Source organism: Toxotes jaculatrix, chromosome 6 (assembly GCF_017976425.1).
Source record: "Toxotes jaculatrix isolate fToxJac2 chromosome 6, fToxJac2.pri, whole genome shotgun sequence".
In the NCBI taxonomy this organism is placed as follows: Eukaryota; Metazoa; Chordata; class Actinopteri; family Toxotidae; genus Toxotes; species Toxotes jaculatrix.
The window spans coordinates 17,890,963-17,917,028 of NC_054399.1; the positions used below are offsets into that span (position 1 = coordinate 17,890,963).

Here is a 26,066-nt window from a genome sequence, read left to right on the forward strand (position 1 = left end):
TCTTGCTTTACATTTGGACTTTTCTGTCTCTGAGCCCAAAACATGGAGCTGTCAACCTGTTGATATGATTAGTCTGCAAAAGGTTCTAAAGTACAGTAGAAGACAATAGTCTCTACTCAGACGGTCTCCATGTACGTCAGGACATTGGACTTGCTAATTACTGCTGAGCCTCTTTGGAAGGGTTTACAAAGATCACAAGACCACGGCAGAACATGCTGAGGAGGAGTTCCACAGGCAATACAGAACTGGAATGTGATGAAGTTTCGAGTTAATGGATTGATGGATAGATGAGTTCAGAGACTTCCAGAAGACTTTCCACCCTGCAGGGATGGATGCACTGGACTGTTCCACCAAAGTCTGAGAGAGCAGTAGACACCAGAGTCAGAGGAAGTGAGAGAGTGGCAACCAAAGGTAAGATCTGATGTCATGTTGAAGGTTTGCTTTAGTCTGTTTGGTTTTTGCTGATGGCTAATGATTTTTTATTCTTTTCTCTGTTTTAGTCATATGTCCAACCTTAAAGAAGGCTGGAAGGGGAATGTTGTGGCCTGACCTGATCCATCAAGCCCTGGACACCACCTAGATCTCCGGACCTCACCTCTGAAGGACTGTTGCAGCCTACATCCCACAAGTCTGTAAGCTGCTCATCAAACTACAGGACACAACCAGGAAGTGAGTCTGCTGCATCTAAGAAGTGGATGGACTGATTTTCGGCATAGTGAAGCTCAGGTGGTGATCAAGCACAGACTGTGACCATTTGTTAACTCTGTTGTTGGAACTGAAGTTTTACCAGCTCTTCACTTGTGATGCCTCAAGAGGACACGGTCTCAGGAAAGTGCAAACGAAACACAGCTACATCTGTGATGTTGGCTTTCTCAAGCAGTTATTCAGCCCATGGATGATGTTTTATGAATGCATTTATATGATCACATTTTTGATATTGAGTAAAATCATTGTTAGATCAGTAAGTGGGCAAGTTTTCCATCATTAAATGTTGGAGATACACGGGCAGGTCTGATGTCCATTAATTCATCAGCCTGTGTCCTGAGCACAGTTACATTGCTGTCCATCATCACCAGCCAAATTTTGATAGAAGCTTTATTGTACAGGGAGGGTGAGTTGGACTTTGAGGTCAAACACTGGCTCGTCTCGCTCTGCCAAGTTTTGTTCCAAGGGAAGACTGGAGTAGGACCTTTCTGGGTTGAAGTAGGTGTGGTGAGGAAAAGTTTTGCGATTCTTACGTGTTTGGGCGTCGGCACAAAGGGAGGCCTCCCGGCAGGGGAATTTTTCCCGCCCCTGTAAAGCGCTTCATACGGTCAATCGCGGACAAGATTCACTGCAGAATCAAGCAACGTGGGGTTATTTGGGTCAAGTTTAAGTGTAGGTGGGTTCGTATCTTTCTTTCTTTCTTTTTTTTTTCTTTTTTTTGTAATTGCGTGGTCGACAGGGTAAGGGAAGGAAGCCTGGCAGAGAGACGACTCAGATAGCTCAGATGACTGTAAAGATGCACCCAGTTTGGGTATATTTGCTTCATTTTCCATCTCGTGGTGATGATGAACGCAGTGACCGCTGTGAAAACCTAATAGATGTGTCAAGTTCACCAAGTTGAATAATGATGATTCATTTGCTCCTACTGAGCTACATGCTATTGACATATGTGAAATGAGACATTGTCATGGGCTGAATTGAAGAGAAGGTCTTAAGGATAACAGGCTTTGTCTGGAAGTAGAATTTCTAATCTTTATAAACAAATGTGAACAGAGTGACAGCCATTTCAGAAGGCAAACCTGAAAAGATGTTTACAGATGGTAGAGAAACCTTTCACTATGTTTTAAAAACATGCCAAAAACACTAGAGGGGAGGACACAGTTGAGGCCTCGTTCCAGTGCTTGAAGGAACAGAGTGAGGAAGACATATTGAAGTTTGGACAGACCATAAATTCTGCTTAAATGATTCTGTTGCTGCTGTAATTTCGATTATGAGTGAACTGAGGCTTTAATCTGTGGCTGAACTTCCAGTGATGGTGTTACTGTCTTTAGCCATGCTGTTTACTTTTACATTTTCTGTTACACACATTGCTCCCTTCTTGTCCATTTTCTGTCATTTAGCAGCTTTTTCATTTACTTGTCATGTTTTTTTTTAGTTTTACTGTACATATTTATTTGTATGTTTTTTTAACTTTTGTTTTCATAGTTATCTATTTTCTTAAATTTTTGTTATTGTGAATTTCTTTAACTTTTTCACTTGGATGAAGAAAACCTTGTACTCTATAGTGCTTAATCATTTGTTTTGTGTGTTTTTTTTTTTTCTTGCTTTACATTTGGACTTTTCTGTCTCTGAGCCCAAAACATGGAGCTGTCAACACGTTGATATGATTAGTCTGCAAAAGGTGTATAGTGCAGTAGAAGACAGTAGTGTCTTCTCAGACTGTCTATATGTACATCAGGACATTGGACTTGCTAATTACTGCTGTAATTCAATTATGAGTGAACTGAGGCTTTAATCTGTGGCTCAACTTCCAGTGATGGTGTTACTGTCTTTATCCATGCTATTTACTTTTACATTGTCTGTTGCACATATTTCTCCCTTCTTGTCAGTTTTCTGTCCTTTAGCACCCTTTTCCATATACTTATTTATTTTAGTTTAACTTTACATGTTTATGTGTATGTTTTTTTTTTTCTTTTGTTTTCATAGTTATCCTTTTTCTTGAATTTTTGTTATTGTGAATTCATTTAACTTTGTCACTTGGATGAAGAAAACCATGTACTCTGTAGTGCTTGATCATTTGTTGTTTTTTTTTTTTTTTAGTTTCTTGATTTACATTTGGACTTTTCTGCCTCTGAGCCCAAAACATGGAGCTGTCAAACCGTTGATATGATTAGTCTGCAAAAGGTTCTAAAGTACAGTAGAAGACAATAGTCTCTTCTCAGACGGTCTCCATGTACGTCAGGACATTGGACTTGCTAATTACTGCTGAGCCTCTTTGGAAGGGTTTACAAAGATCACAAGACCACGGCAGAACATGCTGAGGAGGAGTTCCACAGGCAATACAGAACTGGAATGTGATGAAGTTTCGAGTTAATGGATTGATGGATAGATGAGTTCAGAGACTTCCAGAAGACTTTCCACCCTGCAGGGATGGATGCACTGGACTGTTCCACCAAAGTCTGAGAGAGCAGTAGACACCAGAGTCAGAGGAAGTGAGAGAGTGGCAACCAAAGGTAAGATCTGATGTCATGTTGAAGGTTTGCTTTAGTCTGTTTGGTTTTTGCTGATGGCTAATGATTTTTTATTCTTTTCTCTGTTTTAGTCATATGTCCAACCTTAAAGAAGGCTGGAAGGGGAATGTTGTGGCCTGACCTGATCCATCAAGCCCTGGACACCACCTAGATCTCCGGACCTCACCTCTGAAGGACTGTTGCAGCCTACATCCCACAAGTCTGTAAGCTGCTCATCAAACCACAGGACACAACCAGGAAGTGAGTCTGCTGCATCTAAGAAGTGGATGGACTGATTTTCGGCATAGTGAAGCTCAGGTGGCGATCAAGCACAGACTGTGACCATTTATTAACTCTGTTGTTGGAACTGAAGTTTTACCAGCTCTTCACTTGTGATGCCTCAAGAGGACACGGTCTCAGGAAAGTGCAAACGAAACACAGCTGAATCTGTGATGTTGGCTTTCTCAAGCAGTTATTCAGCCCATGGATGATGTTTTATGAATGCATTTATATGATCACATTTTTGATATTGAGTAAAATCATTGTTAGATCAGTAAGTGGGCAAGTTTTCCATCATTAAATGTTGGAGATACACGGGCAGGTCTGATGTCCATTGATTCATCAGCCTGTGTCCTGAGCACAGTTACATTGCTGTCCATCATCACCAGCCAAATTTTGATAGAAGCTTTATTGTACAGGGAGAGTGAGTTGGACTTTGAGGTCAAACACTGGCTCGTCTTGCTCTGCCAAGTTTCGTTCCAAGGGAAGACTGGAGTAGGACCTTTCTGGGTTGAAGTAGGTGTGGTGAGGAAAAGTTTTGCGATTCTTACGTGTTTGGGCGTTGGCACAAAGGGAGGCCTCCCGGCAGGGGAATTTTTCCCGCCCCTGTTAAGCGCTTCATACGGTCAATCGCGGACAAGATTCACTGCAGAATCAAGCGACGTGGGGTTATTTGGGTCAAGTTTAAGTGTAGGTGGGTTCGTATCTTTCTTTCTTTCTTTCTTTTTTTTTCCTTTTTTTTTTATTGCGTGGTGGACAGGGTAAGGGAAGGAAGCCTGGCAGAGAGACGACTCAGATAGCTCAGATGACTGTAAAGATGCACCCAGTTTGGGTATATTTGCTTCATTTTCCATCTCGTGGTGATGATGAACGCAGTGACCGCTGTGAAAACCTAATAGATGTGTCAAGTTCACCAAGTTGAATAATGATGATTCATTTGCTTCTACTGAGCTACATGCTATTGACATATGTGAAATGAAACATTCTTAAGGATAACAGGCTTTGTCTTGAAGTAGAATGTCTAAACTTTATAAAGAAATGTGAACATAGTGACAGCCATTTCAGAAGACAAAACTGAAAAGATGTTTACAGATGGTAGAGAAACCTTTCACTATGTTTTAAAAACCATTTCAAAAACACTAGAGGGGAGGACATAGTTAAGGCCTCGTTCCAATGCTTGAAGGAACAGAGTGAGGAAGACATATTGAAGTTTGGACAGACCATAAATTCTGCTTAAATGATAATGTCGCTGCTGTAATTTTGATTATGAGTGAACTGAGGCTTTAATCTGTGGCTCAACTTCCAATAATAGTGTTACTGTCTTTATCTGTGCTATTTACTTTTACATTGTCTGTTACACACACTGCTCCCTTCTTGTCAGTTTTCTGTCCTTTAGCACCTTTTCCATATACTTGTCATGTTATTTATTTTAGTTTAACTTTACATATTTATGTGTATGTTTTTTTTGTATTCTTTTGTTTTCATAGTTATCCTTTTTCTTAAATTTGTTATTGTGAATTTATTTAACTTTGTCACTTGGATGAAGAAAACCGTGTACTCTGTAGTGCTTGATCATTTGCGATTTGTCTCTTTCTTTTTTTTTTAAAATTTCTTGCTTTACATTTGGACTTTTCTGTCTCTGAGCCCAAAACATGGAGCTGTCAACCTGTTGATATGATTACTCTGCAAAAGGTTCTGAAGTACTGTCTCCATGTACGTTAGGATATTGGACTTGCTAATTACTGCTGATCCTCTGTGGAAGGGTTTTCAAAGATCACAAGACCATGGCAGAACATTTTGTTTTCATAGTTATCCTTTTTCTTTCATTTTTGTTAATGTGAATTTATTTAACTTTGTCACTTGTTTGAAGAAAAACCCGTACTCTTTAGTGTTTGATTATTTGTGTTATGTGTTTTTCTTTTTTTTCTTTTTTTTCTTTTTTTTTTTTTATTTCTTACTTTACATTTGGACTACATGCGACAAACTTGAAGTTGAACACCTGAATCCAAGCCCTGGAGAAACTGTCTGAACATGTGGTATCTGTGTTTTTTAAAAGAAATGGTATCTTAAAAAAAAAAATTTAATTAAAAAAATATATAGGTTGTAGTCAAAGGATTTCTTTGTCCTTTTTTTTGTATGTTTCTCATTTAATTTTGTCACTTGAAGAAAATTTTGTAATTTAATTCTTTGTTTTGTCTTTTATTTAGTGCTCACGGGATTCATTTAGCCAGAACTTCTCCAATATATAGTGAATAAGATCAAACTGAGTCGACATATGACATAAGATGTGATACTAATATGACATAGTTCTGTTCTAAGTCGTTATTGTTCATTTAGACTGTTAGACTGACTCTGTCTTAAAGCTGCATTTTTACCAAGTGAGTGATCTTATGAATGAATTTCAAATCTGTATTGGCATCTGAATTATATGTATGTTTAACAGAAGAAACCATAGCAAATTGTTTTAACTTTAGGTTCTTATGATATGGGATATTCTGCTGTTTCCAAGGTTACTATTCTCAGTTTGTACTGTGGGGTCTGTATTAGCTGTTATTGTGCTCTCTCCTGACTGTTAGCTGATGCTCTCTGTCATCTCCAGTCTCCTGTCAGTCTGTGTTGAACTGCGATAAGCATGTTCATGATATAACTGAATGTGATGTAATGAGAGACCCAAAGTAATGTGTTCATATTTTATTTAAATGACACACACTACTATTGACATTCTTCCACTCTTTATCCTCCCTAACTTCCCTAAGATCTCCTACTCATTTTTATCTATCTTTTCCTCCCTTTCCTAACCCCTCTGTGCCCCCATCCCCATCTATCCATCCTTTCTGTATTCTTCCTCTACCCTCCCTTCCTTCTTTCCTTCCTACATTGATTTTCTATACTAGCCCATTTTTATAATTCCTCTCCCCTCTTTGAATCGGACCCTTTTCTATCTGTCTTATGCTCCCTCTCTTCTTCTTCTCCCACCCTCTCTTTTATCATTCTTTCATTTACAAAGGTCATGAATATATTTTGCTTTCTGCGTTACAGTAACAGTACGGACAATGAATGGAACAGCGCAGCGCACAACTCTCGCAGTTTCCCACAGGGGAATTGTATAGGTTTTTTTGTTATTCTAAAATGATAAAATTATATTGTTTTTATTTTAGATTATTGTTATTCTCTGCTGTTCTTATGTGTGACTGTGTATATTTTTGCAATATTTATGTATATAGAGTATATTTATGTGTATAGAGTATATTTATGTGTATGTGTATGTGAAAGAGAGAGAAAACTTTCTCGCTGTGGAGGGAAGAGAAAGAGAATTATTTCGGTGGAGAGAGAGGGTTGGGGCTGGGTTTAGGGTTAAGGGAAAAACTCACTCTTTCTCGCTGAGAAGGTCATGTTCTCCTTCTTGCTCCCTCTCTATCTAATAGACAGAGTAATAGCAAAAACTCTGTTTATGGGACAAAGAGGGAGCGAGAAGGGAAACTCTGATGTCAGCTCGTGCTCTCTGCCTGAGAGAGATGATTGAGGACCCAGAGAGAGAAAAACTCTCTCTTCAGAAACTTATAATTATTGCTGTCATTATGCAATTGTCACAAACAATGCTAATAATTAATATTTTAATATCTATGTACTCTGCTGTCTAACTTTGGACTGCTATGAAGCTTAAGTATAAGTATCTGAAGAAGGTTTCACTTACTTCTCCTCCTCTTCCACTTCATATCCAGAAAGTAACAACTTCTGTTGTGACTTATTTCCATTGTGAGGCTTTTGCATTTGTGTTGTGGCTTTTGCGTTTGTGTTGCAGCTTTTGCGTTTGTATTTGCGTGGCCTTTCTCGGCCTCCGTACTGAACCCTTGTTTTACACTGATATCTTTCAAGTATACTGAGAGCAAAAATAGCAAAAAGTCAAGTTGCACATATCAAGACATTAAAAACATCTTCACTGTTTAAAGTAAATGATTCCATATCAAGCCAATATTTCATTTTGGAGCTGCCTCCATGGATTCTTTTCATTATCAAAAGATCTGCACTTTTTTTTTTGTTTTTGTTTTTGACCTGATGATTAATTGATTGATTAATCGTCAGGTGTTTAAAACACCATTAAACTCTGCCTGTAATCCACCAGAATCTCCTTGAGTCTTAGGTGCCATCTTCACACTTCAGATTCATTGATTAGTTGTTGTTGAACTCGATAGAGCTGATTTTGGTTACAAAAGTATAAAAATGCAGTATATATTAGAAAGAGTCTCTCGTTAAGATCTGTTCTAATTCTGTTGCTTGGGTATTTTGATTCGTTACCGCCCACATGCATGCACTGTTTACTAAGATGTGAGAGAAAGCAGATTTTTTCACGACTTTTTACATTTTATTTACATTTACATTTATTTTACACTAGAGGGGAGGACACAGTTAAGGCCTCGTTCCAGTGCTTGAAGGATCAGAGTGAGGAAGACATTTTGAAGTTTGGACAGACCATAAATTCTGCCTAAATGATTCTGTTGCTGCTGTAATTTGATTATGAGTGAACTGAGGCTTTAATCTGTGGCTGAACTTTCAGGGATGGTGTTACTGTCTTTATCCATGCTATTTACTTTTACATTGTCTGTTGCACACATTGCTCCCTTCTTGTCAGTTTTCTGTCCTTTAGCAGCTTTTTCATATACTTGTCATGTTATTTATTTTAGTTTAACTTTACATGTTTATGTGTGTTTTTTTATTCTTTTGTTTTCATAGTTACCCATTTTCTTAAAATTTTGTTATTGTGAATTTATTTAACTTTTTCACTTGGATGAAGAACACCGTGTACTCTGTAGTGCTTGATCATTTGTGTTTTGTCTTTTTTTTTTTTTTTTTTTTTTTTTTTTAATTTCTTGCTTTACATTTGGACTTTTCTGTCTCTGAGCCCAAAACATGGAGCTGTCAACCTGTTGATATGATTAGTCTGCAAAAGGTTCTAAAGTACAGTAGAAGACAATAGTGTCTTCTCAGACTGTCTCCATGTACATTAGGACATTGGACTTGCTAATTACACCTGATCCTCTGTGGAAGGGTTTTCAAAGATCACAAGACCATGGCAGAACATTTTGTTTTCATAGTTATCCTTTTTCTTTAATTTTTGTTATTGTGAATTTATTTAACTTTGTCATTTGGATGAAGAAAACCTTCTACTCTTTAGTGCTTGATCATTTGTTTATTTTTTTGTTATTTTGTTAATTTCAGCCACATCACCACAAGACACCAACCAGTCCCTATCAGGGGAGGAGCATAAGTGCAGCAGAGGTGCTCACACAAAGCACATAAACAAGAGGGGAAGATGTATATCATTACTAGAAACAGTCTTTAATATATGTTAAATGACATGTTAAAGCATAGTCATTGTGGACTGCAGCAACTGTCTCATTGTCTCATTTCAGCCATGTTAATGTGATAATTTCTACAAATAATATTGTCATATCAAGTAACACCTGGCAAATTAACAATCAGCTTTTACTGAGTACCACCACAACATTATCACACCATAGATAAATGATCTTAGCTAAATAAGGTTTCTTTCATAAGATGGAACAGGCCAGTGAGAAGCCACCAAGCTCTGTGCGAAATCACAACAGCACTTTACTGGGTCACAAAGCCAGTAGAACCTGGGTATCCAGGACCAGGCTGCATCATTTGTGGATCATGCTGCATCATCTGTGGAGCAGACTGTGCCACATGTGGATGAGGCTGCATCATCTGTGGAGCAGACTGTGCCACATGTGGATGAGGCTGCATCATCTGTGGAGCAGAGTGGATCATCTGTGGATCATGCTGCATCATCTGTGGAGCAGAGTGGATCATCTGTGGATCATGCTGCATCATCTGTGGAGCAGGGTGCGCCACATGTTGATGAGACTGCATCATCTCTGGAGCAGACTGTGTCATTGGTGGAGCAGAGTGCATCATCTGTGGATCATGCTGCATCATCTGTGGAGCAGGCTGCGCCACAGGTGGATGAGACTGCATCATCTGTGGAGCAGGTTGTGCCACAGGTGGATGAGACTGCATCATCTGTGGAGCAGACTGTGTCATCATGTATGGAGCAGGCTGCATCATCTGTGGAGCAGAGTGCATTTTCTGTGGATCAGGCTGCATGCTAATCAGAGTGGAGGTCTCCTTGCGATGTTTTAATTCACGATGCATCTGACACCAGGAGCACCACACACAGAAACAGGTAATTGCGATGTCCTTACAGATATCACCCTGCAGAAAAACAGAGAACAAATTATGTTGTTTTTAACTGTATCCCACACTTGTCATTTAAAGTCCAGTTATGGGCTTTAAAGCAGGAAGTTGTAATGTCTACAGAGAAAATTAAAGGGATGGAGTCACATTCTTTGAAACAGTACTGACCCACTTCATTTGTCTAAGCCAGATTGCTAAAGGCTTACATTAAATAAGGTTTGATAGAGGTGAACTATAAATTTTGGGTGGGATATCTCTACTGCAAGTATTGACGGGGGGGAAGAATTACAGAGAACAAAAGTGCTTATAATGTACATATGGGCATACAAGGGCTGGTTTAAGACAAATGTGAAAGAATGTGAATCCATCCTTTGAATTATTCTTCTACATTCCCATACCTTGATACCATATCTGTTTCGAATGGCAACCCTCATAGATAAGGATACAGGAGGCGCACACAGAGGAATTCCACAGGCTACTAGAAAGGCAGGGCTGAAGAGGTCACATACTGGGAGACACTTATTCTCTCCAAATTTTCCTGAAACTGTGCAGGCATGGCAAGGGCAGCACCAGTAACCATAGCAGCCTGAAAATAAAACAAAAGTTACAGTTCAGCAGAATACAATCTAAGCTGTTTTATATGACTGAGAAAATGACACAAAAGAAATTAAGTTTTCATGGCACTCTGGGGTTTATTCTTACAAGAGCTTATGTCGTCACAACAGTCAAAGAGGCCGCTGTTCCAGTTTGTCAAGGGACGTTCTGCCATTGGCTGCTGAACTTTGCCACAGACAGAATATGTTAGCACACACAGATTATGTTGCATTTTTACAAAAAAATATTTACAACACATAGTCATCCTTAGATTTCAGACCACCTTACTGCTTTATTAAACATGTTAATGAGAATTCACACGTTCTTGATTTCATAGAACATCAAATCCAGTCATGTCCTGTGTAAAGACAATTAATGTGAAATTATGTCTCTAATGAAAAGCTTTCTTTTGGTTTTAACGGTGGTTACTTTAATAGGGTATACTCATTGCCCCTGGATTAGCAGGTAACCAGCTGATGGTGGTTATTCTTTATACGGAGCCTATAACCCATTTATATCCTATTCATATGTTCTGTGCCAAGAACAACCACCACAACAGCAGCGTCTACAGGAGTTTCAAATGTCTACAAGGCTTTCAAGTGTCTACTGGAATTTCAAATGTCTACAAGAATTTAAAAATGTCTACAGGACTAACCTGCAACAAATTTGCAAAAATAAGAACTAAAATCAATACTCAAACAGCACTGACAACAGTACTGTCTACCTAATGATAATCTCTTCTTTTTAATTTTTTCTATCTTTTGTACAGGTGAATCTGTACCTTATGTTAGATAAATAAAGATAAAAAAGAGATAAAAGAGATCCAGATCTCTTTTTTACTATAAAACCTAAAACCCTTACCTGATAAAGCTTGTTGTTGTCACCTGGGAAAGCTCAGAAAGAATATGCCTTGATTGAGAAGTGGCATCTAATGAATGTTGAGAGACAAATCAAACTATGCTGCAGAACCTGACTATAATGGGAAAGACAAATGAAAACGAAAGTACACCATTCGGACACTAGAAGCCAAAAAAACAGTTGTGTCTCTTTAAAAAGCGACACAAACATTACAATTTTTATAGATATTTGTTTTCTTACCTTGTACACAGAGGGACTTGTGTTCCTACAGTCCTTTTGAAATCTGGATTGTAGGATATTCCTTTGTGGGCAGTCAAAGCAACTTCTCTACTTAAGTGCCAGTAATGCAGCCTGTCTGCCATAAAGATATTTCTCCATCCAACAAAATAAAACCACTGCTCACAGGATGAGGTTCAACATCAAACACTTCAATCCCATGTGGTGTGACTGAACCACCATTATACATGACTAAAAACCAAATGACCTGTGGTGACGTGTGAATATACTCCTGTGAAATGAAATACATCCAAACCATGAAAACAAACAAGTACAAGAAGACCATCTGTCTGCTTTTGGCCAAAACAACTCAAAACTTGTGCTCACGCACTAGACAAGAATACATTTATTATTAAATAAATAATAAATGTATTATTACTGGGGAAACCCCACCGTTTATCTCTCATTCTTTTTTTTTGTTTAAGCTTTTTGTCTTTCACTTTTTCAGAATGTCTTTGGCAGGCAGTGCTGTATGTCTGAGCTGTGCTGTGAGTCGTTTTATTCTGTTACAATGACACTTGCCACTGAGGCTTGGGGGCCCCCTGCTGGGCACAGCTTCATGGACCCGCACCAGTATAGAGATTTGAATCAAAACACAGTGACACAGCATCTTTACTGGCTTTAAGAGAGATTAAATAACAAAGGCAGAGGTAACACAACATCTCTATAGGTATGTGTTCACCTCCCAGCACATGAAATGGTCACAGATGGTTTAAAAATATAGTGGGATTCTGAATTTATGAATTTATTAAAGCTAAGTAAGGTGGAATCGGATATTTCCCAGTCATTTGAATAGATTTAACTGCCATTTTGTGCTATGTAAATGTTGTTATAGCAATTATTATACCAGTTAACAATTAATATTTGTATTACTCTAACTGAACTACAAATGTCATAATAATTATTACAACTTCTTGGAAAAACTGCGATAGAAACTAATCCCTCTCTGTAATCCCCCCACACAAATAATAATCAGGGAAACTTTAACACATCACAGACAACTGTTCTGAGTTGAATTACATTTACTTCATAAGAGGAAAAATAGCAGAGGAGAGGTGAAGTACTGAAGTACTCAGATGCTTTAATTAGTAGTATTAGTAATGTAACAGTAGTAATTAAACTGTGAAAATAGTCTTTTACAAGTAAAAGTCCTGCATTTAAAGATTTACTTTTAAAAAATAGATTAGGATTATCAGCACAATGTACTCATGAGTATTCAAATTACTCATGATACAGAATTGCTTCTTTAAGTGTTATATATCTGGATTATTATTATTGATGCAAAAGCCTTTTGTTGCAGCTGGTGTAGGAGAAGCTAGTTTAACTGTTGCACACATTGGGTAGTTTAATCTATAGAATGATTTTACTATATTTGTTAATCATACTGTATCTTTTGTATGTAAAAGCGAACTCTGTAAAAAGTATTAGAAAATGGAAATGCTTTAATATAGCATAAGCACCTCACTAATGTACTTAAGTATGGAACCTGAGTCTGTGAGCTAAGTTACTTTCCACGACTGGAAACAGGCTGTAAGTTCACAGGATTTTGCCGGGTTGCACCGTTGCTGTGATGTTTTAGCTCTCGATCAATCTGGCACCAGACGCACAGGTCGCACAAGCAGGTCATCAGTATGTCATCGCAGAGTGTACCCTATGGACAACCAAAGTAATTCTTTGATATGTATATTCCTCAGTTATTATTTAATGTTTTGCAAGAATCAGTAATTGCACAGAAAAAGATGACAAACATGACTAAGTTGTTCCTCTTCTAACACTTAAGACTAACTCAAGGTGTACTCTTTAAATTCCAGTTTGTTGTATGTATGTTGGAAGTTATAAAACATGAAAATTATTTTTTATTTATCACTTCATCATTTGTAGATGCACAGTGCTGTGGACGAGGCTTTAATTTTACATGATGTATGAAATCAGTGTACATTAGTTTCACAGATATCATACCTTGATACCATATTTGTGTCTCATGGCAATCCTGAAAGACAAGGCTACAGGAGGCACGCACAGAGGTATGCCACCGACAGCTGCTACGGCAGGGCTGCACAAGTCACACAGCGGCAGTAAACCATTCTCTCCAAGTGCTTTTGAAATAGTGCAGGCAAAGCAAGGCAAGCACCAGAAAGCATAGCAACCTGAAAAACATGCAGTTAGAATTAGTAGTAGTGTCATATAACGTTTCTCTCCGTGATTTTGATGTAGCTAAAGAAATAGAAATTAGGCCTTTTCAAAGGCTATCCAAAAAAACAAATTTGAATGAATATCAGTCTGGTATTGATTCTTACAAGAATATTTGTCCTCCCAACAGTCAAAGAGGCCAGAGCTCCACTCTTGTCCTGCCATTGGCTCCAGATGATGATGATCTGATGAGCTCTTGAAATATAAAATTGAATGCTGATGAGGAAATCCCTGGATTTAGAACTTCTTGACTCTGAAAGAAATATTAGAAGCTATAATTCAGAGTGTGAACACCATTTCTTTAATATACAATTTTCTACCTGAATATTAATGCATAACATAGAGTGGTAATTATTTGACACAAGGGTAGGGTGATTTCCAGTTCGATGGTAATCGACTGCTTCAGTGATGTTTCAGCTGATAAAAACCCCAGCCAGCTGTAGCAGCTGTGTGACAGCCAACTGCCGTAAACTATACAGTTTTAACTGTTCCAAACTGATGCTATATGAGGAAAAAAAAACAAACAAAAAAAAAACATTAAAAAAAACATCATAAATTCACTGTTATGTTAAAAACTGGTAAATTTAAAAAAAAAAAGAGAGATAAAATTAAATCTTTAGAGATGGAAACAGTTGCATGTAAGAAAAAAAATATTTGGGATAAGGTACTGTAGTAATACTTTAACAATTATACTGATGCTAAAATTTTAATTAAAAGACATAAACATGGGTTAAGGCCTTACTGGTATTTGTGTAAATCACAAGTCCTTGTAGAAATATAATCTCAAGCCTTGAATAGAAATACCGTACAAGGCTTGAAATGACAAATGAAATAATGAAGATTTTAGGCATATTTGCACGTTGAGGTTAGCATTGCGTTTCAATTTTATCCTTTCATTATAATTTTTATGTTTCAATATTGATGCACGAGGGCCACTTTAATACCAGTAGTAAAAGCTACATAAACCAAGAAATCTCAGCTGCAAATAAATAAATAAATAAAGCTGTAAATAATTGAATCAATTAAGTATACTCTCCAAACAACCAAACCAACCTTGAAAATAACCAGGTTTTGTCTGTTTTTGTTTTGAGGTTAGTAAATGTGAAAAACTGGTGCATATGGCTATGTTACAAAAAAAAAAAATCTGTCTTGTTTTTGTTTTTTGTAATCCCCTCTTTTTCTGGATCCTACAAATTTTACTGCAGATTGTATTAAATTTTATTTAAAGTTTTTAGGATAAATATCTGCAATTTTTAATTAGCAATCTTAAAGATTTTACCTGATTGAGATGGAAGTGTTGTCACCTCTGCAGCTGTGCAAAAAATGAATTTTTTACTCTGAAGGGGGGGCATTTTATACATGTTTAATAACTCTTGTAAACTCAAAGAATGCTACAAAACCTGAATCTTATTTTTTCAAGAGAAGAGAAACAAAAAGTATTTCTTAAGAAAAGTATTTCCATGGTATTGTAGCAAATGTGGGTTCAAATTACATCAAATGAAATGTTGATGAAGATGAAACAGAGTTGTTCTAGTTCTTGGCACATCAGGAACTTTGATACTGAACCTTACACACAGGCAACAGTCACAACATCTCCTCTAATAAGTATATTTATATTGGCTACTTATTACATTTTATAAAGAGGGATAAATACATAGAAATGTGGTGCATAGTCCAAGATGGGATTGTGATGAAGATAACTGTGCCTACTGGAAAATCTGCCTACTGAAAAAGTTAAACCTCACGGTTACATTGCCTTGTTTTAAGTCTCAAAAGGCCTTATTTTCTTGAAAGTGGATGAAAGCATAAGCATAATATCCTGGTGCAAGTGCACAACAAAGTGACCAGCTCTAACAAATGTTTGTAATTTTGCTGACCATTAACAGTGGTGCAAACCTTGCACAGTGTGGCACAATGTAGAAAAAAGAAAAATGACAGAATTAAGTCTTTCAGCAAATTTCCAAAACTGATTTTTACGTAGCAGTCTCAGCAATTATGACTCTCGTCCACTGGGAGCAATGGAGGAAATGTGATGTTGTTAAACTGCCACAAAGTTCCCACAGGAAGAAAGTTAGAGTGACTGGATGGGTCAACAGAATGTTAGACTTTGACATGGGAGACTGCTGTTTACATCCTGTTTCCTACAAACAGTTAACAGTTGTTCTTTTGACTGATACCATGGTTGGTCCCTGACCTTAAAGGTACCCTGTGGAGTTTTGACATTGAGCAATATTTTTAAGGGTGGGTTAAGTACGTTTGCACTCATGCACATCCACAATTATGCATCTGCCAGCTGCTTCACCTTTTTCCACTGCTCTGTGGGTGTCAGTAATGTACCAAGAAAGGTAGCAATGCATCAACAACAGCAGGGAAGGAGACTGTAAGCTACTGAACATGGAACAATGAAGATTTCAAAATTATCAAAAAATCTGGTCCCTGGGACAACAATACCATCCAAGTTTTAATTTGTTTTTTCAAGTTTCAGCCAGTAAAAAAAAGGACCCTGGAAACGCTCCCTGTGTCCCCAGCTCTCTATATTTATTTCTGTGTCCAGATTAAGAGATTCTGTTGTGAAAATGTTGTTGTTCATCATTAAGCTGCAAGCTGCGTTATCACCTCTGCAGCTGTGACAAAATGAAAGGATAGGCCAGCAATTATGAGTGAGTGATGCTGATGTGTTTTTGGCACAAGATCATGTTTGTGTTTCTGCAGATGAAAGGCAACTTTTCTGGTTTTAGTTCACTGAGGCAGAAGCACAGAGACCTCTTTGGAATCATATAACACCTTTTAAATATGTTGACACATTTTTTCATGAATTGCAAATTGATGTGCATTGAAGTACAATTAGTGTGATTAAAGCCATCAACTGGCAAAATAGTTTGACCAGTAATGTTATCCACATGTCACTGAGCACAACAGCAAAACTGATGTTCTGGCTGTGAGTTGCCCATAACAACTTGTAGAATGTCATACTGTATATTAATGTGCTTTACAGGGGTTAACTCCTCCTGGCTCATTTCATCTGTCAGCTTTTAAAATGGATGAGAGGAGCTCATATAATTGGACATTATTGAAACTTGAATGCACATGCTGATTCTGTACACCCACCTTGTACTATAGTTAATGTTTGATTGGGTCAAGATCGTGGTTTGGGTTAAAATTGCTTCTTCTTTAGCAGACCTTCATCATCATAGTTGTAGTAATAAATGCATGGTGATGATTGTTGTCAAGAAACCATTGACTTGGGAAATGGGAAATGAACAGCTGAAACCCCCATGCCAAAGGTCTGATGTTTTCTTGTCCCATCTAACGACCTCCTTTGTTGTTCTTTAATAACATCACACTGTTTTGTCCTTTGCTAACCCAGGGGTAGTTAGATTACGGATGATGAAATTAAATGTACATAACCTGCGGTAAACTGGCTGTTAACAGACATGCTTCTTCCAAAGCACTTTGGAATGTAGAACGTCAGGTTTTCATTTGTGCACGTAGTCTTATCTTTTTATTTGATGTAAAATGATTAAGACAAGATATAGTTCACATTTTTTCAGAGGTGCATTTCCGTGTAATTATGCCCCCCCCCCCCCCCCCCTCCACCCCCCAGCTGTGATTGAAATAAGTTTTCAATGATGACTGACATGTTGGCCACTAAATACAAACAAAGCAAAACCTGAAACTATGAAGAACTGAAATAAAAACCACTTGTTTGTATTACGACAGTATTTAAACTCATACACAGGATGTGGTTGGAATATAATGTTGAACTGTTTTGAAAAGAACAATCTGGATGTGTTCAATTTTAAGACAGTTTATGATATTTTATTGTCCTTCCAACAATAAGTTAAAGACAGCAAATGAATAATGTGTAAATTACATAAGAAAAGCAGTGTTTTGTGGTTTTACAGATTCACGGCTCTTTGCAACTTAACATCAAATCAACAAATTGTTGTCACAATTGTTTCAGCATACTTTAGTTACAACAAGTGAATATTGTAAGAAATGCATTATCAGTGAACACTTAGCTGTTAAGTTCTGTTTCAACTTCTTGTCACCTGTCAGATACATTTAAGCTACAGTATGTAACTTTTATCTAATATTTCTTTAGTTGACATATGCTCCAAAACATATCTTAATGTGGAGAGGTGCTGTCAGAGGCTTCTGTGACCGAGGCCCAGACCAGCCTGGCAACAGTGCAGAGATATTCTCCTCTCAAGGTTTCTGAACGAGTCTCGCCTTTCTAATGCATCAGAGAAGGCCAAAGTATATCTATTAAAGTCATATATTTACCTCATGTCAAGGACAAAGACCTTGCAACTGGTTTCCTCTTACCCAGTTGTTTAGGCACCACTGTTTCCAGTAGCCTCCTCACTAGATCCAGCCGTCCTGTCCTGATCAGAGCCCTGGATAACTCTGTGACCTCTGCTGTGTGAGTCCTGTAAAGGCACCTCAGCTCAGCCTTCACAATGTCCTTAGGGTACCTCTCCTCTGCCTTTTGCACCCACATCTCTAGCTGGGTGATAGCAGGACTGGAATCAGGGCCTCCCTGCATGAACAGAGCCAGGAGGGCCTCTAGGAGGCAGCGCAGGGCTGTGGTATCTGTGCTTCCTGGTCTTTCTAACTCCACGGCCTGTTTGAAACAGTCTGTAGCATTCTGCTCCTCACCTTTCAGCTGGAGGCAGCGCCCTCTGAGCACATGGAGGTCTGGCAAACTGTCACCCAACTTAAACTGTAGGGCATGGGACAAGCTCACCAACGCACTATTCACTGCTCCCTCATCCACCAAAAGGCTCTCCTGGAGTGCATCTACGCCCATGTAGTAGTACACCTAAAGAGGAACACATGGATATGAAAACTCTGTTGCTGTACAAAAATCTATCGATATTGCTCCTTATTTGTTTATGCCTTTACCTGTGCCATCTCTAGGTGAGTTCGCAGACATGGACGTACAGTCAAGACCTTGTCCAAGTCTTTTCTGGCCTCTGTTAGCCTCTGTCGGTCTGGGATTCCACCTTCACCATGTTTTGCCTTCTCCAGGTCCCTGGCATAGAGCATCATGTTGATCTAAAAGGAACACATTTATAAATATTTGCACGATGCACCATTTTTGTTGACATCTTATCAAATGTAAACATAATCATTTAATGCAGCTGTTTGGAGTGTAAAATTGAATTGTTACCAATACATCAATTTATAGCACATACCAGCTCAAACATTAGATCTAATGTTTATCCAGTTTAAATTCATTCAGATTCTCAAGCATTGAAGGGATTTTACATGGTAACTGATGTTTGCAGGCTTGATTTTGGCATTGACTTGATGTACTTCGGCTGCAGTACCTTGGCGCGGGTGCAGTAAGCCTGCCAGTTGAGCTCTGGATCTGGCAGCACATTTAGGGCCATGTTGCTGATCCCTGTGGCCATTTCGTGTTTGCCCAGCAGAAAGAAGACCTTAGCCAGAAGGTTCAGGATGAATGCATCATCACTGGCCATATTTATGGCCTGAAGACACAGACATATTATGTTATGTCATGGTGGAGCATGTATAGGGGCACAGTTTCTATGCTGCAGTGGTTATGCTGTTGCCAGTGTAAATCTGTAGGACACCACATTAATTAATCAAGTAAACACAAAAATAGAGTTCACAATCGTGAAAGAAAACAGAGTAAAAACAATTAGCACAACCTTACCATTTACCCAAAATGTATTAGCAACACATTAGCCTCAGACAGCTAACAGATACTGATTCCAGAAAAAACTATTTTAATATCATATTTAAAACAAGAATATTATAAATGGAGTACCCAGTGATAATACTTCAACAAGGGTGTTTAGAGAGTAGGTAGATGCCTATCAGTATTTGTTTGGTCACAGATCTGACAAGATGGTGAATGTAACTGTCAGTTAAACTGTAACTGCTGTGGTTGCTACTGGCAACCACTAGTAGCACATTCTGTTGCTAGTAGCTGAAACCAAGTGGAGAGCAACTGAAGATAAATGACAGAAATTCTACTCATTTAACAAGAGGAAAAAACTTTTCAGCACAGTCCACTTGCATTTTTCTTCTGGCTTGCCAGTTAGAAGGTGATGTAAAGGTTAACTTACAGTTCCATAGCAGGATAGAGGATCAGAGGCAGAGAATCCACAGTCATGTACAGACATGGGCACAGTGGTGAACTCATCTTTCCTCTCCAACATGATGCCAATGTAACACCAAGCTAGAGCTGAGGACAGAGATCAGAGATCTGATTTTTTTTTCTTTAAACACATTTTCCTGTCTCCAACTAGATTGAAGAGATGGTTTTAATTGCTGTAACATAATCAAACAAGTAGCTGGTTTCATTACTAAAGAAAAATTTCTGACAATAGCTGAATTAACTATGGTCTCTGGTATTATACATGAGATTTCTAAATCCAGTGGTGGAAAGTAATAAGTGCTGCTACGGTTCAAAGTAAAATACAAGCACCTGTAAAACCAGTACAATACAGTGTTTCCCGTTTAGGCTGCTCTATACTCACACTCTGCTACATTTCAAGGGACAATATTACTATGCTTTTAACTCTTTCACTGGTAACTTTGCTGATTAGATTTCACATTCAAAACATGTAAAGTACTTCAGGAGTACTTTTAACTGAGTAATGTTTTGAGCTATAGACTGTTACTTGTAATGGAGTATTTTTACACTGCTTTACTGGAGTGTTGCTTCAGCACAACAGAGCAGATACATTCCAACAGAAACATGCTGTGTTTACCTTTATGCTGTGTTCTCTCAGAATCCAGTGTTTCTTTGAGAAACCTCAGTCCCTTGTTGTAGTGAGAGAGTCTGGAGTATTCAGAGTCCTCTTTGGTCTTTACTATGTCATCTAGTCTGCAGGGAAAGAATAACTCGGTAAAGAGAAAATATTAAATAGTGCAGTGGTTATTTGTGAAAATCTTTTGATGGTGGATTTGTACCTCACATAGATGGTTGCCATTTTAAAATACCAGCTTAGTTTTTCCTCCGTTGGTATCTGAAAAACATTATGCCGTTAATGACTAAGATTAAAATTACATTTACTGTGCAGGAATAGCAGGAACTTGCTTTTACCCTTAAATGAGGACAACTTCGCACCTGTCTAGATCTGTCAACTGTCAATGATTTTGGGATATAAAATTGACTTGATGACTTGATTTTATATCCATGTTACTGTGAGTTCAGTTTCATATTAAAAACAAATCCCCTGAGCGTAGCCATATCCTCTAACTTTGCAGGGAAGATGAGTCATGGAAGAGCAATGAATTCAATGATGAAATGACCATCATAACTGAAATATCAGCCAATAAAATCTGAGGACAGTTCTGTGTCACAAAGTGATATGCATGTACTCATCACCTGAACAGTCATCATTTCAGTGCTCCTCCTTAAATTTAATTCTGCATGTTAAACCTTAGCTGTTAAACACATTTACAGCTTTATTCTGAGTTTGACATTATGTGTGTTTCCTTCTCACCAGGTCTCCCCCATAGTCCAGGGCTCTGTTGTAAAATGTCAGTGCTGCAGTCAGTCTCTCTCTCAGGTCGTCTTCGCAGTCCAGTTCCACATCATATGGATAAACGTAGGCCTGTTCAGCCAGGCAGCGGGCCGCCAATAGTCTGGTCTCTTCCTGAGAGGCCTCTCCTGCATCTAAGCCCATGAGGTAGGACACTTTATCCACACACTCCCCTACATCCACCTCTCTCCCCAGCTTATCATACACATAGCCCAGGTTGGCCCAGGCATTGAGGTTCCCAGGGTCTTCTTTACAAATGCTTCTGAAAGGCCAAGATACACAGGAACAGAGTGTTTAAAAAGATCCTCTATTAAAGGTCTTGAACACTGAAAGTAATTTAAAAGATATTCCATGAGGTATGTCATTCTCATCTTGACAACAATATGCTATAATATGTTCAACTTAAAACACAATGTTAGTCTGTCTGTCTGTTGGTTTGTCGGTCCACCACTTTCCTGCAGACTGAAATTTCTCAACAATTTCTGATTGGATTACCATAAAAGTTTGTAAGCATGGTTCCCAGAGGATGAATCTTCCTGACCTTGGTGATCCCCTGACTCTTACTTTTGTCTTTCAGTGGAAGGTCTTGGCGGCTACCAGATGTCTTGACGGCTACCAGATGGCTTGCCATGTACATGCTATTTGTACACAATTTCACGACCACCTCAAGATGAACTCAAATCACTTTGGTAATCCCTTAACTTTTTCAATTTGAATTTGTCCATTACTTTGATGTAAGACCAGATGCTTGCCAAAACTAATGACATTCCCATTAGCCTCAGCTGTACTTTGTGTTATCATGCTGATGTAGGCATTCAGCGTGTGGTGGTTCTGGGTAAGCTTACAAAGGTGGGCCATATGTACATTTAAAAGACAAATTTCAACCTTTGTTTTTCTAATCAACAGTCTAAAGAGTCTTAAGAAAAATTACTTGTCAAAATTACTTATGAATGCCTGAACAATGTCTCAAAATCAGCTGTGTATCATCACCTGAATATTTCCTTAGCTGTGTCCATCTGTTCAAGGTGAAAAGCCAGCAGACCCAGGAGATTTCTGACTGCATATTGTAAATATCCAACTTCAGCCTCTAACTCTCCCCGCAGGCTCTCCTGTTTTAGATAAGTGTCCCTGTGTCGCAGCTTCACAGGCCCCACAGGGTCACAGTTGAGGCTGAGGTCCAGGTGAAAGTGGCCAGGGATAAAGTCCATGCCCTCCATGAGAGACTCAATGTCATCTGTGTTGTCTCCTTCCATGGCCTCCTGTTCCTCCTTCTCTTCCACCAGTTATTTAAAAAAAGACAAGAACCTTCAAGGAGCACAGTAAAAGTCCCATCTGTACGTGAGTTAACCGAAGATTCTACACAAGAAAATACCTTTTCCTTCTCAGCAGACAGTTCAGTCTACTGTGTCATAATTCACCCACCCACTTGTCACCCAGGTGCAGACAGGTTGAACAGGTTAGGCTTGGGAGTAACTAGGGAGTGGACCGTGAGGGGAAATAGTGTATAACTAACTAATAGAGTATAACTAAATATTTTTCCACATCAAGTCATTCATATCATTCCTGTTATGCACAAATACATAAAATCTCGTCATCTTCATCCATTTTTCTTTTTAAAATTGGAGATTATAACACATCTGAGTTGTCTTTGCTTTTCTCATTGTCTCTCTTTTTTTGACCTCTTTGGCTTTGTAACAGAAATACCAACCAACATTCTTTCAACTCCATTCTGACAGGATGATATTATTTGCTTACTTATGTTTTGATATTTGTAAAAAAAAAAAAAAAAAGAATAGTTTTGAAGCCTTGTTTTGGAGAATGTCTCAGCTGTTTTAACCCCCTCTGCCCCTGCTTGTGTCACCTGTAGCCAGCCAAAGAATGTGAACCATCAGGCTCAGTGTAACATGTGAAAAGCTGACTAAAACTAAAACAGGCATTCTTTTTGCCTAACGTTTCTACTTTAAATGGACTTGCATTCAAAAATTCAGTACAATTTAGACAAAGGTAATTATCAAAAGAAAAAGCCTGCAGCAGTATGAGGAACTGTTGATAGAATAGCTAGGAGTAAACACCTAGAGGAGATATGCAGATACTCTGCAAAGAGTTCAACAAAAGCAAACACTGACTGTGAATCCTGGTTTTCCTGCAAGTCACAATGCTATCTAAGAACATCTGATATGCACATGATAAGCACATTTGTTCTGAATGCTTTTGCATACAAATCCAGCCTCTTCCATCAGAGGGTAAACTTGTATTATGACAAACCAGACTAACAGTGGAACAAAAGGAAGAAAGTGTTGGGTATTGTAAGCCCAATATCACACTCAGTGTCTCATTCGGCTTAAGAGGCCAACATCAAAAGGGTCTCCTTACCAAGTGCAAGGGTCTCCTAGGATTGCAAGGTTGCACTTGCAAGCTTGCAATCCTGGGAGCAAAGAGGACCTGACCCATCTGAAAAGGAAGGAGACAGCAGGGACACAGCTGGCAGCAGTGGACCATCAGTCCACAGGGCACAGAGGTTAATGAGAGTAGTCTTCCTAATATCAAAAAGGTATGTTTCTGATGTGTGTAGAAACTGGATCACCTTAACCAAACCCAGGCAAATATAGCGAGAACATGCCAACCCACACACAAATTACTCAGTCAAGTTTGAACCAGTGCTGAACCACCTGTGCTGCCCCTGAAGCACCTAGATAGAGTTCCCATCAGAATGCGTTGCATAATGCGTGTTTGGTACAGTGGATCTGCTTCTGAGTGGGCAGCCTTTTTCCATTTGTACCATGTGGGTGTGCAGAAATCTGAAAATGTTCTCTCGACAACCGTTGCCATGGTGGTCAGCATGGTTACCAGGCTGATTGCATGGTAACGTGCTGATTACAGATGCTTGTTTGTGTGGCTGTTCACCCACCATGGCAAAGTTAGAAATTCAACAGCATTTGGCTCATTGAAGCTTCAGTTTAGATGATAGACTTTACATTCCAGTAAGAGACAAAACAAAGGTATTATGGGGGAGATGTTGACCCCTAATAATCCCTCTAGCCTTCTCAGGTTGGGTCTAAAGTGGGATTAGGATATGTGTCCCATATACTAGTAAAGGTTCTTTTGCTTTCAAACTAACCCCTTGTTAACCTACTTAATTGTTTTGTCTGTCCTAATCTCTGGCACAAAGTGTATTACAGAACAACATACAGCAGGAATTTGAACACATATATGATATATTAGCAGATGTACTCTGAACAGATATAAAACAGCATCCAATTTTTTGTAGTAATATTTGTTTACATCACAACATTGATGCTGAAAGGAAAAAAAGTTATTTGGTATATTTTGTAAGCAACTAGACATATACAACATATAGACAATCATTAGCGGCAAAGGAAAGTTATCTTGCTAATTTGTGGATGATGTGTTTGTGTCTGAGCATTTTTTGTCCTCCCCCAATGTAGAAGAGACCGTGCATCAAAGTTCTCTAAACTCCATCTCTGCAGAGACATTGCATTTACATTGACAGGAACATAGCTGTGAAATCTGGGGCCCCTCACGAGATGTGACACTGAATACAAAGGATCATAGGATCACAGGAAACCCTTATTAATAGTCTTTATACCTCCCTGTTCCCTCACTCCAAGCTAAGCTCTTCCCAGCCATTAATACCTTTGCTACACCTTTACTGTCTGTGTGTAAAACTGTTCCACAGCTCTGATATGAATGGAGAGATTTAACAGTTCACCCCCAAACAGAAGAACAGTAGCCTCACCCTGGTATCCAGGCATCATGCCATATTGGAAAGACTGAAACTACCTTAATCCACTTCAGATCCTGACCCTGCTTTTAAGCTATTGTTTTTTTAATACAGATGTTCACCCCCTTTTACTGCAGACTCCCTCCTTATCCTCTTTATTCCCCTGAGACACACTTAGTGCTTATGGCTGAAAACTCCTCTGCCTTTCTAAGCCACTTCATCACTGTTGACTACGACTGTATTTCCTTTCTTAGTCAGCTTCTCTTGGGCACCCTGAGTGAGCATTCCCAGTGAAAAGCATCTCTTCAGCTCTCTGGAGGCATTCTCTGACTGCAAATTACACCACTGAATGTCTCTTTGTTGTGTCTCTGTGTTTAACAGAAATACAGAAGGATGCAACATTTTCAGTAAAACTGTAGCAGAGCAAATTTACCAAAACTGCTGACTAATGATATTCATCCATCATAAGCATATGGGGATGTTTAAAAAATCTTGCTAGCTATGTGTCTTCATTATTTAGCTCTTGTGAATAAAACAATCTCCAAATAGCTTTGTTAGCGAAATTGTAAAATGCTTTTCTCCCTCAGCCATAGGGAAAATGTGAGAGGAAGAATTATGCTCACCCTACACCTTATTGAATTTAATTTCCATTACTCCAAAACGCTGCCAATAAGATACGTCAGCCCGCCAGTCTCATAACCACAAGCTTTAACCTGATGTGTTATGGCAGACACAGTGCCTGTAGATTCACTTGAGGAGGTCCAAGTCTGCTGACGAAAAATCTGCCTGGGCTGAAACTTAGTTGGCTGGGAGAAGTTTGTCATACAAAGCTGCAGGGTGTGAGTGTGTGTAAGTGTAATCGTCAGTAACACAGACAACTGTCGTACTTTATTACAATGACTAGACTGTTCTTCCATCCCACCCAGAGGGGCTCTGCTACATCAAAACAGCTTATCAGCTTAAATGAGCTGCAACCTTGATTTAAGTAACTAAGACTGCTGCTTTAAAAAACAATTAGAATTTGATTGATTTATTTTTAAAGTCTCATTTTAGAGTCAACTGCAACAAAAGTCTTGGAGATTGAAAACAACTTAAACTGAGTGCTGGTAGAGGATTTATTGTTGTGTGGATGTGACCTTGCTTTATATATTTTGGAAATATGCATTTTGA

The 26,066-nt window shown here is 38.6% G+C and overlaps 2 protein-coding genes across 3 annotated transcripts; both read right to left on the reverse strand.

The window, feature by feature from the left end:
• Positions 1 to 8,665: 8,665 nt before the first annotated feature.
• On the reverse strand, positions 8,666 to 11,242 carry LOC121182919 (MAGE-like protein 2). 2 transcript variants are annotated; one of them, XM_041039561.1, is made up of 4 exons: positions 11,166 to 11,242; positions 10,413 to 10,485; positions 10,109 to 10,296; positions 8,666 to 9,728 (listed from the first exon to the last, which is right to left on the reverse strand). In XM_041039561.1, the coding sequence occupies exons 2-4, from the start codon at positions 10,477 to 10,479 to the stop codon at positions 9,105 to 9,107; spliced, it is 879 nt and encodes a 292-aa protein (XP_040895495.1). In that variant the 5' UTR covers positions 10,480 to 10,485; positions 11,166 to 11,242; the 3' UTR covers positions 8,666 to 9,104. The 2 variants fall into 2 exon arrangements, with proteins under 2 accessions (XP_040895495.1, XP_040895494.1); XM_041039560.1 differs by having other exon boundaries at positions 10,413 to 10,490; positions 11,166 to 11,228.
• Positions 11,243 to 17,380: 6,138 nt separating this feature from the next.
• ttc22 (tetratricopeptide repeat domain 22) lies at positions 17,381 to 22,534 on the reverse strand. The gene is made up of 8 exons (XM_041039564.1): positions 22,145 to 22,534; positions 21,116 to 21,416; positions 20,580 to 20,635; positions 20,378 to 20,493; positions 19,730 to 19,848; positions 18,965 to 19,126; positions 18,537 to 18,689; positions 17,381 to 18,453 (listed from the first exon to the last, which is right to left on the reverse strand). Exons 1-8 carry the CDS (start codon positions 22,405 to 22,407, stop codon positions 17,917 to 17,919), a joined length of 1,707 nt encoding a protein of 568 aa, XP_040895498.1. The 5' UTR covers positions 22,408 to 22,534; the 3' UTR covers positions 17,381 to 17,916.
• Between the last annotated feature and the right edge of the window lie 3,532 nt (positions 22,535 to 26,066).